The sequence below is a fragment of the Entelurus aequoreus genome, linkage group LG05 (assembly GCF_033978785.1).
Source record: "Entelurus aequoreus isolate RoL-2023_Sb linkage group LG05, RoL_Eaeq_v1.1, whole genome shotgun sequence".
Taxonomy (NCBI): Eukaryota; Metazoa; Chordata; class Actinopteri; order Syngnathiformes; family Syngnathidae; genus Entelurus; species Entelurus aequoreus.
The window spans coordinates 35,134,223-35,155,403 of NC_084735.1; the positions used below are offsets into that span (position 1 = coordinate 35,134,223).

General features: G+C 35.3%; 1 protein-coding gene across 1 annotated transcript in view; it reads right to left on the reverse strand.

Annotated features, from left to right (window-relative positions):
• The window catches only part of LOC133649935 (cell adhesion molecule DSCAML1-like), a 158,375-nt gene that overhangs the window by 129,658 nt on the left and 7,536 nt on the right, over nt 1–21,181 (reverse strand). Inside the window, exons 3-4 of the mRNA XM_062046652.1 lie at nt 5,106–5,170; nt 4,810–5,037 (exon numbers count right to left, since the gene is read on the reverse strand). Of these exons, the coding sequence (XP_061902636.1) occupies nt 4,810–5,037; nt 5,106–5,170 (293 nt within the window). The remainder of the gene's footprint in view (nt 1–4,809; nt 5,038–5,105; nt 5,171–21,181) is intronic.

Genomic DNA, 21,181 nt, shown 5'->3' on the forward strand with positions numbered 1-21,181 from the left:
TGCAAATAAATGCCTGCAGTTTTAAGACAAACTATTTTAGAGCATTATAAGTCTGAATTTATTTTTTACAAATTGTTGTTATACTGAAGTGGACCAAGAATAAATACTTCTTACCTTTAATACAACGTGTGTCAAAGTGCCGCTTCACATTTGACCGTGTCATTGAGGAAATGTTATCATTGCATAGTAGACACACCGCAGAACCTGCTCTCTCCACAAAGACAGATTCCTCTGTCCAGTCGTCCTAAAATGTACGGTACCGGTCTTTTTTTTTCTTTCCGCCATCTTCTTTTCAAAAGGGTATTATCCACATAAACTATTGAGATGAATATTTGATAACTTCTTGACCTCACAACACATGTAGCTGTGATTGGCTCAAGCCTTGCAGGTAGCCGGATGCAGACCCTGTTTTAAGGCACTAAAATTTATCTGCGAGCCAGATGCAGACATCAAAAGAGCCACATCTGCCTCCTGGGCTACAGGTTTCCTACCCATGGTCTGTGCAAGTTTCAACAAGTCAAATGTAAGACTTTTTAAGACATTATTAAGATCATAATGAAAATAATTTCCATTTACACATCCATACTGACAAACAGTACAAGTCAATCCCTGTACAACTTTGTAGGGGTTTTAGCAACCTTTGAAACAGACTTTTCCTGAATTTTCAACTTTTTCCATTATCTCCCTTTCACTTTTACCACAAGGTTTACAAACACTGTCCTCTGTGATGATGCCTCCACATCCTGGTCCTGACCCGACATAACGTTATTACATTTCTAACCTTCTATGAGATTTTAAGAGAATCTAAGATATTTTAAGGCCTTAAATTTAAACAATTAGATGTTACACTTTTTAAGACTTTTTAAAGGGGTCATGTGATTTTTTTTCTATATTTAGAACACTTAGTTGTGGTCTACATAACATGTAAAAAATGTAATAAAAAAATTTACAGACCTTTTACAAGCTGCTTTCTGACCATCTCTTATTTACTTTGCTCCACTTTGGCAACGTCTTCTCCCCGCCATTTTGTTGTTGTTTTTAGAGTTTCCATTGCAAGTCTATTGACAGATTTAAGTTAGAATATACACTACTTTGTATAAGAAATGGCAACAGCAGAGGATGTATGTGCATTTACGAGCCTCAAAACAAGAGGATATAAGAAGATGCTTATTGACTACATCGCCGGACTACAATGGTGGACTTCAGGTAGCTCTTCAGGTAAAACTCTACCATATATGGTAAAACTTAACCATATATGGAAAATCCCCTGAAGTCACCAATGGGGAAAATGGGGCAAATTCCAAATGGATTGTTCAGCGGTAGTATGAAGGAAGGCAGGATTGTTTTGTAAATATCTCCACCATGCCTCCATGGTTTTATTCAATTTTTTGGGACTTGTGCAGATCCCAAATACCCAACAGGTATAGGTAAGACACGAGGGTTTTGCATAATAGGGTCCCTTTAAGACCCTGCGGGTACCCTGCCTATCCTTAGCACTAAACTATGACGTTAGGTAGCGGGCCACACAATAAGGGTCGGCGGGCCGCAAATACCTTGCGGGCTGCAAGTTTGAGACCACTGATTTAAATAAATGATTGATAACTAATGAGGGGCCAAGGCGTTGATGTGCATCGAAAAACTCCTGAAATGGCATGCATACTCTCCTAAGAACCAGCGTCCTATGCAGTGGACATTTGTTTGTGGTCTGTTTGTTTTGTCAGAGTTGCAAAGTTTCAAAATAAACTGTAATGTTATTATTATCCATCCATCCATCCATTTTATACCGCTTGTCCCTTACAGGGTTGCGGGGGGTGCTGGAGCCTCTCTCAGCTGCATTCGGGACATTCACACTCACATTTATTCACTAGGGCCAATTTAGTGTTGCCAATATGTCTATCCCCAGGTGCATGTCTTTGGAGGTGGGAGGAAGCAAAACAAAAATGTCCACTGCAGAGGAAATTGTCTCTTTTGCTGGCCTGTGTCATTTTGAGTGCTATTATGTGTATTGCATGGAATTTCTCAAACATTCAAAGTCTATAGCCTGATGTCAAGGGTATACCCTGATGTCCTGTATGCCATCTCTAAAATGTTGGGGGTTTACTTTAGAGGATAGCTCCTGCATGAAAACCTGCAGCAGGAGGGAAAAGTGAATAGGGGTGTAATTGAATATTGGTGGGATGTAGGGAGATAAAGGTAGGTGTAAGCTTGTACATAATCCTCAGGGGTCCGTGTAAGTAGGTGGAGAGTAGGAGGGGTAGGTGGTTGGGGTTAGATCTAATCAACGGCGGGGTACGGGGTCCCCACCTAGTCCTATACACCCTGTCCCCAACAATCTGCTCGTGGCCCCACCCACCCAACCTCCTCTCCTCCGGCTTGTGCTGTGTCAGTTAAAAAAAAGTGTGCTACTTCAGCAGTCCCCTGGGACCTGCAATACCCCCACCCTCCCCATCCCCACACACACATACAGACACATCAAAGCAGCCAGTTTCTCTCCTAATGTGAATATCAAATCTGTGGATCACAAGTCCCAGCACAGTCTGCATAAACTGCCCCTCCCCCCAGCCTTTAATTCTGCCTAGTGATGAGGGAAAGAGAGGGAGGGGAGTTGCTGAGAGAGGAGGAAGCGACGGCGGGAGGGAGCGATGGAGAGGGAGATTGAACAAAAACAACCACTTGCTTCCGAGATTTGACATTTGTCGAATGCATCCTCCCAAAATATGGATGAGGAGCTCATTTTTACTTCACGTCTAATTACTAATGGACTGGAGGGTGATGCATGTGACACAACACAATCTGCCACATCCAACTTTGCAGCATTAAAGTACAGCATTTTGTTTGCCGAGAGGCAACAATGTTTGACTTCTTTAAAGTTATGCGAGGATCATTCATCAGAGTAAATTCATCGTTGACTGGTCTGATTTTGGATCAATATCAATTACATTTGCGATTTAAAAAGGGAGAAGCTGACGGAATTGAGGCCTGCCTTAATAATGTCGCCCCAGTGGAGCCCCTGCACAGCTCTGTCATTGAGCGGTGCCTACTGCTCACATTGCAGCTTTAATTGTGCAGCCTTGCAAAGACAGCACTGGGAATTGGACTGCGGGAAGGGAGGGCGAATTTAGCATATTTCTATTTGTGGAGGTTGAGCGGCATATGTGGAAGATACGAATGTGCCAGGGTGAAGGATCACCTTATTGCTTCACAAGCTGCACATTTCCCTTTAACTTGAACGCATCACGTTTTAATAGGGGGCGCGCTCAGCGGGCCTCTATACACTGCCTCTGATTCGTTCCCATGCTTTGACATTATAAAAACATTCAGTTTGGTGGAATATTTCAAATTAGTGTGCATTATGTTGTAATTGACCAGGCCCTTTTAACCAAGTGTTCGCTAATTGCTCCCTCTCGTGCATGCTTCCGCCATTTTCCCATAGTTGTTTCCGATTAAACAGGCCAATGAAGACAAAAAGAGAGACCCAAACTTACTTCTGCTGTTTACAAATGTGTTGTAGCCAAGTGTTTATAACAAGCATGGGGCGTCCCCCACCCACCCATCCTCCTCCCTCATAACGCACGCGCGCGCGCACACCCAGCGAGAGGCGCACGTCCCGGCAAGGGCGCGAACACGTCTGAGGGGTCCAGGTGCGCCATTAGTGAGGAACATGACCGGGCAAGTCTGCAATCTGCCCCCCCACGCCTTTGGACGCCCTCATTTGCATATATCAAACATGCACATAGACACACCATGGCTTCATTAATTCCTCCTTTTAGTGTATAAATGAATAAAGGGGACATTTTGCACGGTGGCTTGAAGAAATTTACAAAACTTAAAAAAAAAGCAGGCAGGAAATAATTGTATGAATTCAAAACATGTTTTTTTTCGTTTACAAAGGGAGCAAACTGGCTTTTTTTAATTTTCATTTCATAGGCCTGGCTGCTGAGTTTAATTTCTGTCATTTTCGATGCAGGGTTATTAAAAAGGCAACTCAACAGGCTCAGATATATGAAATAAATTTGTATTCAAAACAAGCGCATCGTCCTTTGCATTTATGCATCAATTTTAACCCTGCAATGTCGAAGCGACTAATTGCAGCAATTAGGGCCTTTATGCAGCTTTAGACCTATTTAACGAACAGGGCCGTTGTCAGAGAAAGGCCGATTGTTTTCCAGCAAATTACTACTCGTTACAAATTGCTGCTAATGTCACGAATACAAAACCATCTAAAATAATCATGTTGAAAATGACAGGCTTTGCGGTGGAGCGTTTCAACACGGTTCCTATCACAACAGCTGCAATTAGCAAAACGTGCACGACGAGAGGGGGAATAATCATTAAAAATCACAAAAGGCTCAAAACTTTAAAGAGTGCCACATTTGGAGTAAATTCGTTGCAAAAGAAGAGGATGCATTGATACATTTGCATCATGTGCATGTTTTCACTTCTCCCTCAGCCTCTCGCTGTATTTGCACCTCATTCTCCCCATTCAGCCATTTTACATATTCATATCTGGTAATGCGAAAAACAATCCAGGCGTTGCAGTGGCCTATAAGATTGAACGCACACACAAACACACACACACACACGCACACACACACACAAAATACTTTTCATGCACACTTTCTTGAAACGGTCCATATTTTCATCAGTCATTTATATTTAGGCACAAATAAAGCGACAAGTATCGCTCAATTAGAAAACACATGACGACGCGTCAAAGCCTCAATTCTTTTTGGAAAAATGTCATTATGTATCAAGTTGGAAACTATCACTAAAACACGCACTAAAATGACAATGTTTCATTTGTCTTACCTTCTTGGAGAGAGTACAGCAGGAGTAAAGTTACAAGCCACATGCCATAAATAGCAGGTATATTTTTCGGAAATATTTGACAATCCTGGCAAGTGTGAGGGGCAGCTTTTTTTTTCTTTTTTTCCCCCCTCCACCAGGTGGGTCTCCGTGCTGGACTGGCGACTGTGCTCCCCGGAGGTCTCTTCAGCCCTGCCGCCCCTCTAAGAATGGAGGGGAAAGGAGAAGAGCCTCAGCCCCGCCCATGTCCCTCCTCTTTACCCGGGACTAGAGCGTATCCAAATCCAACATCCCCTCACCCAATACGCACCACAGAGAGTGGACCCAACATTTCATGGTGCTTTTTTTTTTGGTCAGCAGCCACCTGTGAGGGCAGGAATGACCGCGTCTCTGCGCACTGGACCAAGGGAAGGCGCACGGAGGCTCTAACGCTACACTTTTGCCAATCAAACATAAGTTACAGATATACAGTATACAATACTTTTCATTGTCTACAACCCAAAATGAGTGGATATGTGTGCACTGGAGGAAATAAAGCATGGTAAAACAAAACCAATATTCATTTTTAAACAATCATTCAATTGAATCCAAATGGTCCACTGCGTCTGCATGCATACATTTATGCATAGCAACATGCAAGGACACTCCCATGCAGCTCATTGAATATTTAAAGTGAAGGCGTCTGATACATATTAAAAAGTTGCTGCATGCAGTATGAAATATGATCCTCAAACGTTCAGCTGGAAGTGCAATGACGCGCTCAAAGATGATTGGACGCTATACCACTGTGTTATTGATGAGGTTGTTTTTCATTTACATGCAGGTATTTGCAATGAAATACTTTATATCAACTGTGCTTTGTCTTAATTCATGTAGCTAATAATTGGCCAAAAATACTGAATAAACCCTGTAACCTCTCAAAAGCGCCCAATTTATATACAGTTGTATATTATTGATGAGTGTATTACAGTGCTTACTTATCAGTGTATCTATGGAATATATGCCTTTTATGTTGGACAACTTTAAGATCAATTGGCACTCCGGTGTCAAATGTAGCTCACTGCTGACATCTGCTGGTTGAATTTGTACATGCATGCAGGCCTTTAGTAATGCTCAACAGAGCATTGAGGGTGAGCATTTTCTACACACCTCTTATACAGACAGGCTTCCAGATAAAGTGTATAAACTAGACCATACTAAGCCTCCTTTAAAATTCATAGTTCTCTCATTACTTTTCAACATTGACATGTTGATGTTTTCTGTCTGAAGTTGTACACAAGCTTGTTATCACAGCGCAGCTATAAATAGTTAGTCTGCGTTAGCGCTTATAAAAACAATATCACTAATACTTGGTTAATGTTCAAGTCACAAAATGTAAATAGAGTATTGTTGGCGCTTTTTGGATGGTTATTTAGTGGATTTAATGGGTGGAATAGAGGACCTCCCATTGGCTCCCATTGGTATCGTTGAGTACCGTTGCAGATTCTTAGGTACCGGGAAGCGTTAGAATTTTTTAAAATTGAAATCTTAAACAGATCCAACAGCACAACGGGAGCAGCTTGTACCTGAAGTGAATTTTGTCTTAGTTGTTTGGGTGCATTTTGGCTACAAAAAGGATGATGTCGACCTAAAAGTAGAGTAGTTGTTGATAGTGGGATAATCACACATTAATCCAAAGCGAGGTAGAAGGATCAATAAATCGTGATTTAAATTTTTTCAGCTCTACAGCTCTAAACTCAGTGGCCACCTTCCTCTGAGTACTTCCCGTTTGAAGCCTTACAATGATGAGGTACTGTTGATCAAATGTTAGGTGTTAAACAACATGATAAAGATGGTTTAAAAAGTTTGTTTACCAACTGGAATGCTACAACTAAATGAATGTATGGAAAACACTGGACTGTTGGAGAATGTGGTGTTTAAATATTTTCTGAAACATGGCTTACAATAGCTAACTTGCTAATGTTATGGCAGGAGGCAAAACCCACAATGGCGTATCGGTGTTTATATCAATGTATAATTATAAATGCCTATGTCTCTGATGCCTTTTTTAACACTGTTTTATTTTAAGAGCGAGAGGGAAACAATGCAACAGCACATTTAATACATTCTGTGCGTAAAAAAAATAAAACACTAAAACCAGTCAATGTAGGTCAATATACACTATATTGCCAAAAATATTTGGCCACCTGCCTTGACTCATATATGAACATGAAGTGCCATCCCATTCCTAATCCATAGGGTTCAATATGATGTCGGTCCACCTTTTGCAGCTATTACAGCTTCAACTATTCTGGGAAGGCTGTCCACAAGGTTGCAGAGTGTGTTTATAGGAATTTTCGACCATTCTTCCAAAAGCGCATTGGTGAGGTCACATGCTGATGTTGGCCGAGAAGGCCTGGCTCTCAGTCTCCGTTCTAATTCATCTCAAAGGTGTTCTATCGGGTTCAGGTCAGGACTCTGTGCAGGCCAGTCAAGTTAATCCACACCAGACTCTGTCATCTATGTCTTTATGGACCTTGCTTTGTGCACTGGTGCACAGTCATGTTGGATGAGGAAGGGGCCCTCTCCAAACTGTTCCCACAAGGTTGGGAGCATGGAATTGTCCAAAATGTTTTAGTATCCTGGAGCATTCAAAGTTCCTTTCACTGGAACTAAGGGGCCAAGCCCAACTCCTGAAAAACAACCCCACACCATAATTACTCCTTTACCAAATTTCGGACTCGGCACAGTGCAGTCCAAAATGTACCTTTCTCCTGGCAACCTCCAAACCCAGACTCGTCCATCAGATTGCCATATGGAAAAGCGTGATTCATCACTCCAGAGAACCCGTCTCCACTGCTCTAGAGTCCAGTGCTTTACACCACTGCATCTGACGCTTTGCATTGGACTTGGTGATGTTTGGCTTAGATCAGGGGTGGGCAATTAATTTTTACCGGGGGCCGCATGAGCAACCCGAGCACTGCTGGAGGGCCACACCGACAATATTTCAATACAATTTTGCTCAAATCATTTTTGATATACCGTAAGATAGATAATAATAATAATAATATTTTCATTTAACCTAACTTATCTTTATACAAAAGCAGATGGCTTTTGATGGTTTTATTTTTAACACTTTCTTACACAACACTTCCTGATGTATATTACAATACAAAAATTTCAATTTCTGTCACTTTATCCTGCATCCTCTTTGTTGTGAACGTAGCACGCCTGTAAGGTGATTGGCGAAGAAGGAAGAAGCGTTGCTGTTGCGGAAATGAGGAGTGAGGATTGGTTTTCATTTTGGAAAGAACGAGATAAGTTGAGCTGTGTTAGTATAGCATGCTCAATAAAAGTTTAAAAAGAGCATCAGACTTGGTGTGCACTTCTTCTGGACGCTACAATTGATGTCAGAAGTGGGATGAAATGCCTCCCAGTTCGCCTTGCCATCAAACCTGGGAGTCTTCATTGAGGGCGGAATTCCCCCCGTGGCAAGCAGCGTGGCTGCACCTGTAAACGCTGTCTCTCTCTCTCTCTCTCTCTTTGCGGCGAGCTCCTCACGTGGCACGTACCTCCCGATGACGTAGTACACAAACAGTGCAGTATGCGCAAAGTTTTTCTTCTGCCACCAATTGTAGCGTCCAGAAGAAGTGCACACCAAGTCTGACGCTCTTTTTAAACTTTTATTGAGCAAGCTATACTAACACAGCTCAACATATCTCGTTCCTTCCACACGCACATCTCCTCACTCCTCATTTACGCAACTCAAGAAGACAACATCTACTTCAGCAGGTCGTTACACTATATATATTCTTTAAACACAGCAACGTGTGTACCACAAATAAGCACACGGCTTTACCTTTACTTGGCAGTCCATGTCTTGTTGAAAACACGCCATTCGTCATCAACTTTTCTCTTTTTAGCGTCTCGGGGATAACCGGGCATCACTTGTCGCTGTGCGCCTTCCTTCACAGGACATACGCACATATAACACTTTTCAAAATAAAAGCAGCACAGTTGTATTGCACGCACGACAAAGATGGTTTTTTAAATTTATTTTGTAATTTGTGATTGCCGCTGCGCGCACGAGCATACGTCCACACGGAAGTAATACAAATAACGCTTTTCAAAACAAAAGCAGCACCGTTGTATTGCACACTCAAAATAGATACTTTTTAAAATTTATTTTGTAATTTATAATTGGCCTCACGCGGGCCGGACAGGGACGTACAAAGGGCCGGATGCGGCCCGCGGGCCGCAGAATGCCCAGGTCTGGCTTAGATGCAGCTGCTCGGCCATAGAAACCCATTCCATGAAGCTCTCTGCGCACTGTACGTGGGCTAATTGGAAGGTCACATGAAGTTTGGAGCTCTGTAGGAACTGACTGTGCAGAAAGTCTTTGCACTATGCGCTTCAGCATCCGCTGACCCCTCTCTGTCAGTTTACGTTGCTGTTGTTCCCAAACTCTTCCATTTTCTTATAATAAAGCCGACACTTGACTTTGGAATATTTAGGAGGGAGGAAATTTCACGACTGGATTTGTTGCACAGGTGGCATCCTATGACAGTTCCACGCTGGAAATCACTGAGCTCCTGAGAGCGGCACATTCTTTCACAAATGTTTGTATAAACAGTCTCCATGCCTAAGTGCTTGATTTTATACACCTGTGGCTGATGTATTAATCCCAAGTGATTAGGACACCTGATTCTCATCATTTGGATGGGTGGCCAAATACTTTTGGCAAAATGGTGTATATAACAAAATATTAACACGTTTAGGATTGTGTTGTAGGTACAAGCAAATTGGTATAATAAGCAATAATGTATGAATGTTGTTTTTTGAGAATATGCAGAGGGACAATCAAAATTGAGCTTTTGGCTGAAAATGGCGCCTGGGTCCTGGGTCAAACTTTGGACACCCCTGTTCTAACAGGAGTAACGCTTATTGGTTTAATGACAGGGGCAGCATGGTGGAAGAAGGGTTACTGCGTCTGCCTCACAATACTAAGGTCCTGGGTTCGATCCTGCGCTCGGGATCTTTTTGTGCGGAGTTTGCATGTTCTCCCGTGACTGCGTGGGTTCCCTACGGGTACTCCGGCTCCCTCCCACCTCCAAAGACATGCACCTGGGGATAGGTTGATTGGCAACACTAAATTGGCCCTAGTGTGAGAATGTGAGTGTGAATGTTGCCTGTCTATCTGTGTTGGCCCTGCGATGAGGCAGCGACTTGTCCAGGGTGTACCCCGCTTTCCGCCCGAATGCAGCTGAGATAGGCTCCAGCATCCCCGCGACCCCGAACGGGACAAGCGGTAGAAAATGAATGGATGGATGGGTTTGACAACAGCTCCACCGTGTGGCGTTTAGGTGTAAGATATCAAGTTTAGACTTATGTCTGCTCCGTTCCATTACAATTTACTTTTGTATAAATTACTTTGATTTCATATTGAGTAAATTACATAAAAATTAAAAAAAAGGAACAGAAGTGAAAATGTACTCGTCTGAAAAATAATAGCAAAGGTAACATATGGGTGTATGTTTAGCAAAATGTTCACGATTTTGTGTGCAGCGTTAAGTATTAGAGGAGATTTACCTTAGCAGAGGTCGGTTCAAAACTAGTGAGAGGATAACATGCTTCATAGTGTTTCTGACTTATCTATTTAAACAAACTGTAAATTCCAAAGCACCTTTCAAACATTGAATGCTGTACAAAGTTATTTATATATACAGTACAGAAAGAGAAATAAGACACATATGAATATGTTTATACATTTTAAAACACACCAAGAACACCGTTGCTAGTTTTGCAGCCAGGCTACATGACGATGCTAACAGAGTGTGAAAACACTTTGTCATTTGAACAATGTAAATACCAAGTTTTTGTCAGGGAGAAAACCGGACCATTTCTCAAACATTTGAAAATAATTGAACACAAAGTTAGCAAAAGCTAATGTGGTTTTCTTACCAGTAGGCTTACTGTGTTACTTCAGGAACCAGCAGGTGAGTTACAAATAACAAAAACTGGTAACCCGGAAGTAGACTGTAAATACAGGAAGAGACTAATGTATCCATAGCTAACTGTAAATACCAAAGCGTTTTTCAAACACTAAATGCTGTACAAAGTTATTTACATATTTACAAACAAAAATATAACACATATGAATGTGTTTATACTGTATATTTTGAAACACACCATCTTAGTCACTGCCGTTGTGTCCTTGGGCAAGACACTTTACCCACCTGTTCTCAGTGCCACCCATTACTCGTTTAAATCTAACTTAGATAATGGGTTTCACTATGTAAAGCTCTTTGAGTCACTAGAGAAAAAGCGCTATATAAATATAATTAACTTCATATATGTATATATATATATATATATATATATATATATATATATATATATATATATATATATATATATATATATATATATATATATATATATATATATATATATATATATATATATATATATATATATATATATATATATATATATATATATATATATATATATATATATATATATATATATATATATATATATATATATATATATATATATATATATATATATATATATATATATATATATGTATATGTGTGTGTGTGTGTGTGTATACATATATACAGTACACACACATATGGTATATGCGTGAGAGGATTTCAGTACTGTGTATTAGAGTCAATCAATCAATCAATCAATGTTTATTTATATAGCTCTAAATCCCAAGTGTCTCAAAGGGCTGCACAAGCCACAACGACATCCTCGGTTCAGATCCCACATCAGGGCAAGGAAAAACTCAACCCAGTGGGATGACAATGAGAGAGAGAGAAAAAAAACATTTCAGTAGTGTATGAGAAAAAAACATTTCAGCAATGTGTATGAGACAATTTCAGTAGTGCGTATTAGAGGATTTCAGTAGTGTGTGTGAGAGGATTTCAGCAGTGTATGTAAGAGGATTTCAGTAGTGTGAATGAGAGAAAAACGTTTCAGTAGTGTGGATTGGAGGATTTCAGTACTGTGTGAGAATCATTTTTCAGTTGTTTATGTAAAAACATTTCAGTATTGTGTGTAGGAGGTAATTCTGAATAATGTCCGTAACGGCTTCTCATATCTAGACATGCGATAACAACAACAGCGTCCCCTTTATAATGTTTAAACCAATGTAGGAATGCTGCCAGAGGCTAAGCAAATCAGTGGCCACAATACTGAACAACACCCTCTGATTGGTTTAGTCTCATCTCGTGGCCAATACGTTTTATATATATACTTAGACTTAGACTTCCTTTTTATTGTCATTCAAATTTGGACTTTACAGCACAGATAAGAACGAAATTTCATTACATAAACTCATGGTAGTGCAGGATAAAAAAAGCAATAAGGTGCATAAATAAATAAATAAATAAATATAGATATAAATAATATATAAATATATATATAAACTAAATAAATATATATAAATAAATAAATAGATTACTGTACAGATAAATATATTGCACCTTTCCACATGCGTCCACATTTATGGATGTATGTTATATTGTCTTTTTTATTCCAGCGAGTTAATCCATTTTGGGGGGAGTTGAGGGGATAATTTAATTATGATGCGTTCAAGAGTCTTACGGCTTGAGGGAAGAAGCTGGAAGTTCTGCTTCGGAGGCTGCGAAACCTCTTTCTAGAGTCTAGTCTAGAGTCTAGATTATATATATATATATATATATATATATATATATATATATATATATATATATATATATATATATATATATATATATATATATATATATATATATATATATATATATATATATATATATATATATATATATATATATATATATATACATATATATATATATATATATATATATATATATATATATATATATATATATATATATATGTATATATATATATATATATATGTATATATATATACATAAATATATGTATATATATATACATAAATATATATATATATATATATATATATATGCATATATATATATACATAAATATATATATATATATATATATATATATATATATATATATATACATATATATATATATATATATATATATATATATATATATATATATATATATATATATATATATGTGTGTATATATATATATATATATGTATATATATATATTCCTAGTTTATCAAGAGTATTTCAATATATCAATATAACTTAATCAGCACTGTAACAATATGAACACAACAAAAAACACAGATCTTTGTGGTAAACATAAGATAATGTAAAAATATTTCATCATGCCAATATTGATTCGATACGGATAACACCTTTGGTATCAATGATATTTGAAATTACTTGGTTGACAATTCTCACATTGCTTCTTAGTTCCACACAACAACTTCATTTTGTATGTTTAAATTCATATTTTTGGGTTCAACTAACAAAATATGATGGATCAAGTTAACAGGAAAACAATGTAATTAAAGTCAGCATTTTAATGAGCATTCATATCTTCATGAAGCAACACACGACACGTTTTGCTCCAAACTTGATTTTATTTTTATTGTTTCAGTAATAAACAGATAAAGAGCTGACATAGAGGGAGAACCTCTAGGCATGTACAGTACAGCTGAATGCTAGCGTGCAGAGGAGGAGAATGACTTGTTCAGTCAGCAGTCTAAACAAGGGGTCCGATCGCACCAGATGCTTCTGTCTTTATTCTCCCTGCATCCCAACATCCGGACACGGAACATACTGAATTGTATTGCTTGCAATATCATCACAGTGACTCAGAGGATCATTGTTACAATTAGTCAGGGCATGCAATTATATTTATCGTTTGCATAGAACTGGTTATCATCACGCTATCCTCACCTGCTCATTCACCACAAAAACCAAACCTATTTAGTAAATTCACAAACAACAAAACACTCCTGCTTTCATGGACTCCACCTACAGTACAATAAGACAGCAGTGCTGCAAAATAAATTCAAATCAAATCAATTCATTCATTTTGTCATCCTTAGTGCATGTTGATTACCTCTCATTTAAGATGTTAGTTCCACTTGCATATTCCGTGGTGCGTCAATAAAGATCAAATTCTTGCAGTTTCTTCATTTTAATACAGTAAATAGCATCAATATATTTTTATTTTTATGCTGTTGTACAGGAAACTTTTTCCACCATTGGCCGCATTTTTGGCTACCATTTTATTCAATCTTCTCATGGGACAATATTGCAGAACGTAAACTTGGATATAACTTAAAGCAGTGTTTCTTAAAGGGGAACTGCAGCTTTTTGGAAAGGTTCCCATCATTCCAAATCGCTATGGAAGACCAGAACACATAGTTTTCTTTGTCTTATGCATTCTAAATCTTAAATAAACATTAGCAAAAGTAAGCTAACAATGAAGTCAATGGGAGCTCCTCTATTCCGCCCACACAGCCCTTTAAATAACCATCCAAAAACTGCCAACAATACTCCATTGACATCTTGTGACTTGAATATGACTCATCTACACTTCTACAGTATTGTCCCTTTAAGGTAGCTGAAATGCGAGAGGTTCACTGACTTTTGTGAGATACTGTGCCTGAAAATCTGAACCCTGACATAGGATTATGAAGTCATTACACACTTTCTGCAGTACCACTCCAACCTCTTGGCATTGTTTTCAGCTATACCCACCCTTATCACATCGCTTGTTGTGCTGCTACAAAGATAACCTGACCTCAACTTCAATCAATACATTGATAAACCTGCAACGGAACACAATCTCTATGGTAGATTTGCAGTATTGCTTAGTCAGTGGTTAAAGAATGGAGGCTCGACAACATACAATACTACTATGGTATGTTGAACACCTGTTGCAGGCATGTACATTCACATTTGTCCCACTCCACAGAGGTATTATTTTCAAGGTGCAAAACTATAAATGTCATATACATTCATTTCCTGACGTGATAGTTTATGATTATCCTTGCTTGGCATGGTCAGTAGATTCCTTGAACACTGTAATATAAGACCTAGTCACATGGTCGTGGATCGAGAATCATGTTCTAATTCATGGGGAGGACAAAGCATATTTTTAGCATCCCTATTTTATGCATGGAATGATATAGTGGGCACAGACAATATACTGTATGTAATATAGAAATATAATATGATTCACATACACATTGGTTACAAGCTAAAGCAGTTGCTTCTTACATCATAGAATATATATATATATATATATATATATATATATATATATATATATATATATATATATATATATATATATATATATATAAATAAAACCTCTCATCCTTATTTCAAAACTTTGTCTAATTGTTGGCTCATACGTAAATTGCATTGGTTATTTTCCATTGAAGCAGCAATATTTTTTTCTGTATGGATAAGAAAGATTGTCTTTTTCATTTGAGAAGCTTCAAATATATTATCATTATCTTTGTCATGTTTTACTGCATGGACTGCGACCTCACTTACGGAGGAACTCGGATGTAACAGCAAGCGTTTATGTTTTATATCAAGCAAAGACAAGAACAATAAATGTGTTTAGAGGTGAGCTATAAATATCACTTTGTACAAAAATGACTGCTATGTTGTAATTTAGGTTATTTTGTGTGTGAAGATGTACACAAACCATTATAAAAAAAGGAAGATTCAGCCAAGCTGTAGCCACACTAAATTGTTTTGTTTTTGTTCTCTTTCAACGACTGTGAATTATTTATGTTTAGGGGCCATTCCACAGAATCATTCATCCCGGGAAATAAAATGTATTAATGCATTAAAAAATAACTGTTCATTGATCTGAATGCACATTTAATAAATATAATTAAACTAGCATGTGTGGCTTGTCCCCACTTAATAAAATATTACACTTTACTATGAAGTATATATATATATATATATATATATATATATATATATATATATATATATATATATATATATATATATATATATATATATATTAAAGATTAAAGTACCAATGATTGTCACACACACACTTAGATGTGGTGAAATTTGTCCTCTGCATTTGTCCCATCCCCTTGGGGAGCAGTGGGCAGCATATATATATATATATATATATATATATATATATATATATATATATATATATATATATATATATATATATATATATATATATATATATATATATATATATATATATATATATATATATGTATCCAAAAAAATAGTGCTCGATACCGTGGTAGAGCGCAATATATGTATGTGTGGAAAAAAAAAATCACAAGACTACTTCATCTCTACAGGACGGCGTGGCGAAGTTGGTAGAGTGGCTGTGCCAGCAATCGGAGTGTTGCTGGTTACTGGGGTTCAATCCCCACCTTCTACCATCCTAGTCACGTCCGTTGTGTCCTTGGGCAAGACACTTCACCCTGGCTCCTGATGGCTGCTGGTTAGCGCCTTGCATGGCAGCTCCCGCCGTGAATGTGTGTGTGAATGGATGAATGTGGAAATACTGTCAAAGCGCTTTGAGTACCTTGAAGGTATACAAGTATAACCCATTTATCATTTATTTACAGGCCTGTTTCATGAGGGGTTCCCTCAATCATCAGGAGAAAATCTCCTGATGATTGAGGGAACCCCTCATGAAACAGGCCTGTAGAGATAAAGTAGTCTTGTGATTTTTTTTCCACATATATATATATATATATATATATATATATATATATATATATATATATATATATATATATATATATATATATATATATATATATATATATATATATATATATATATATATATATCGGTATATATATATATATATATATATATATATATATATATATATATATATATATATATATATATATATATATATATATATATATATATATATATATATATATATATATATATATATATATATATCTTTTAAAAATCTGTCTTATTCTTTATCTCAACTTTTCCAAATAAAAAAAACAATCACGATAAAATTGTAACTTAAGTCGCACCACTTGGTTTTAACTCATTGCTGTTACATTAACATATTACATAAAACATGTGGAATGTTCTACGAGTCACATGGTACACAGGACATGTCTGAGATAAAGAATAAGACAGATTTTTAAAAGATATATATATATATATATATATATATATATATATATATATATATATATATATATATATGTATATACCGGTATATATATATATATATATATATATATATATATATATATATATATATATATATATATATATATATATATATATATATATATATATATATATATATATATATATATATATATATATATATATATATCGGTATATACATATATATATATATATATATCGGTATATACATATATATATATATATATATATATATATATATATATATATATATATATATATATATATATATATATATATATATATATATATATATATATATATATACATATATATATATATATATATATATATATATATATATATATATATATATATATATATATATATATATATATATATATATATATATATATATATATATATATATCTTTTAAAAATCTGTCTTATTCTTTATCTCAACTTTTCCAAATAAAAAAAACAATCACGATAAAATTGTAACTTAAGTCGCACCACTTGGTTTTAACTCATTGCTGTTACATTAACATATTACATAAAACATGTGGAATGTTCTACGAGTCACATGGTACACAGGACATGTCTGAGATAAAGAATAAGACAGATTTTTAAAAGATATATATATATATATATATATATATATGTATATACCGGTATATATATATATATATATATATATATATATATATATATATATATATATATATATATATATATACTATATATATATATATATCGGTATATACATATATATATATATATATATCGGTATATACATATATATATATATATATATATATATATATATATATATATATATATATATATATATATATATATACATATATATATATATATATATATATAATATATATATATATATATATATATATATATATATATATATATATATATATATATATATATATATATATATATATATCTTTTAAAAATCTGTCTTATTCTTTATCTCAACTTTTCCAAATAAAAAAAACAATCACGATAAAATTGTAACTTAAGTCGCACCACTTGGTTTTAACTCATTGCTGTTACATTAACATATTACATAAAACATGTGGAATGTTCTACGAGTCACATGGTACACAGGACATGTCTGAGATAAAGAATAAGACAGATTTTTAAAAGTATATATATATATATATATATATATATATATATATATATATATATATATATATATATATATATATATATATATATATATATGTATATACCGGTATATATATATATATATATATATATATATATATATATATATATATATATATATATATATATATATATATATATATATATATATATATATATATATCGGTATATACATATATATATATATATATATCGGTATATACATATATATATATATATATATATTATATATATATATATATATATATATATATATATATATATATATTATATATATATATATATATATATATATATATATATATATACATATACATATATATATATATATATATATATATATATATATATATATATATATATATATATATATATATATATATATATATATATATATATATATATATCTTTTAAAAATCTGTCTTATTCTTTATCTCAACTTTTCCAAATAAAAAAAACAATCACGATAAAATTGTAACTTAAGTCGCACCACTTGGTTTTAACTCATTGCTGTTACATTGACATATTACATAAAACATGTGGAATGTTCTACGAGTCACATGGTACACAGGACATGTCTGCCACATCATTTAATGTGGTCTACTTCCACATCATTTAACGTGGTCCGCCATGTTATTTAATGTGGCCATCACATTATTCAATGTGGTCTTCCGGGTCATTTGAAGTGGTCTTCTACATCATTTAAAGTAGTCTTCCACATCATTTAATGTGGTGCGCCACATCAATTAATTTGGTCTTCTATATCATATAAAGTGGTCTTCCACATCATTTAATGTGGCCGTCACATCATTCAATGTAGTCTTTTGGGTCATTTCAAGAGGTCTTCCACATCATTCAATGTGGTCTTCCGGGTCGTTTAATGTGGTCGTCCAAGTCGTTTAACATGGTCTGCCACATCATTGGTGGCCCGCTAAGGGCAGCCATAATTGTGATGTGGCCCTCAAAAATCACCTATGCTCAACAGGCCATGAGACGGCCAAAAGTATAGTTCATTCATTAATTTTTCTGTATATTCAGTTATATTTCACTACGACTGGGGGTTAATATATTAGCCCAGTCCTGTTACCTACATTACTTTTATTAGATAATTTTTGAAATACTTTTTTTTAGAATTAATATAATCTGCATAAGCTAATAATAATGTTATTTATTGTCAACAAGCTAATTGCATAAATGCCGTGTAGCTATATTTAATGTATTTGCAAATTCTAAGCTTAAAAACTCACTCCTGTTACTTTCAGTCCTGTTACACAAATGAGTAATTTTCAGCTTAGGAACCTTGTAGAAAAATGAAGTAAAGTTGCTTTAGATGGGCAAATACATATTTAAGTAATTCAATATGAGTATCATTACATTTAGAGGTCATAAAAGAAAAAATCTGATTATTTTGAAATCCCCAACAAGCAAATTGAAGTGATTTGTTGGAATGGCCCATTAACTGTACAACAAGAATTTAGACAATGTGATAGCTCACACAATAAAATACTGATTAAATAGTTTTTGACAGGGGGTATCACTTAGTGTTCATATTAAGCTACTGAAGTTCCATATTGACCTGAATTTCAGATGGTATACTAACCTCAAAATGTTTCCCTTGAAAACTCCTCTGAAAAAGACAGGTCTATACAGGTTTATACAGTTCAAACCAATAACTCTCCATAGTGTATGAATAAATCAGTCACACTAACAGAGAGTGAGTGGCGCAGAGAGACAGCCCTTCAGACACAATTTATTTTATATATTTAAAATTTCAGTATGCTTTTTGTTGTAATTTTAATGCTGGCCCGTGTCTTCGGTTTGTGTAGCATTCAAAAATGGGTGCCTTGCAGTCAACTTGCTCATTAAAACGGTGTTTTAGAGGCTTTTCCTTAAATCTGAGCTGGTTAAAATAGTAGAAAATAAAAATAATCAATGTATTCAACCTCGCAGACATTCTGTCATTCGATCATGTCCTTACTTTACGCATATGGTTTTCCCTGTGCAGCCTTTAGTCTGATTAATTTATGTATATTTGTTTGTCTAGACTAAAGGATGAAAGCACAAGTATCACAGCTTTAGTAAGTAACAGGATTGTTGTGCTAAGTTGTTGCTTGTTATTCCCCACGGTAGTAGTAGTTTCTCCGTGGGCCTGATCTACTAATGGTTTAGATGTACTAAAGACGTGCAAACTTGATAGCACACGCAAAACTGATCTACTAAGCTTCTGTGCCGAGGATTGTGTTTGTTAAATGAGCAAAATAGAGAGTGCAATCCCTTTAGCGTGTTTGTCTTCATGTATGTGCTGATTATCAGAACATAGGAGGTGATGCAAACATAATCATTTAGCGCTATGAGTGTGATTTATCAAGCCTTAAAGTGTTTGCGGACACTGTTATGTCTATATTTTTTGGAAGGTATGTACAAACTGGCACAGTTACGCACACATGGCTGTGAGAAAGGAAGAGATTGGGCTGCAATAACAGACGATGGAGAGAGAATCCATCTGTATGCGTGCTGACATATTTGGACTGTCAGAACTTACAATATCAAACATACTGTCTATTTAGCAATATCATTTTTTTAACGGCTCGATGACTTCAGGGGCTGATTGGAGCCAGTAGACACCAAACAAAATTAAATTGATTTGCTTTGGGGCCTGCTGGCATTTTGTCAAATAAATGGCATTCGTTTTATATGAAAATGAAATAATCTCTTAAAACATGTATTTTCTTGCATCTGGATCACTTGGCGGTGTTTTTGGCACAGCACCAGAGGGCACCCTCGGCATGCTAAAAATAGGTTCTGTTGTCTAGATTGCACTTCTATATTGCCAGAAAAGGTAGAACATATATGTGTGTACTAAATGTTCCACAGCATAGCAAAATATCACAAGTTGGAGCACAATACCAGTTTATACAGGAAATTAGTGTCTCCATAGTGACAAAGCGGTCTGCACCACCTTTGCTCTTGTTATCAATTGTACATGCAGTCTGAGTAGATCACCCCAAACACGGCCCCTAATAGTACGCTCAATTTTGTAGCACATGTTATTTGGGATCTTAGTAGATCAGGCCTTTTGTGTGTTCAACTTACCTGTTACGCGTTGTGTTGTG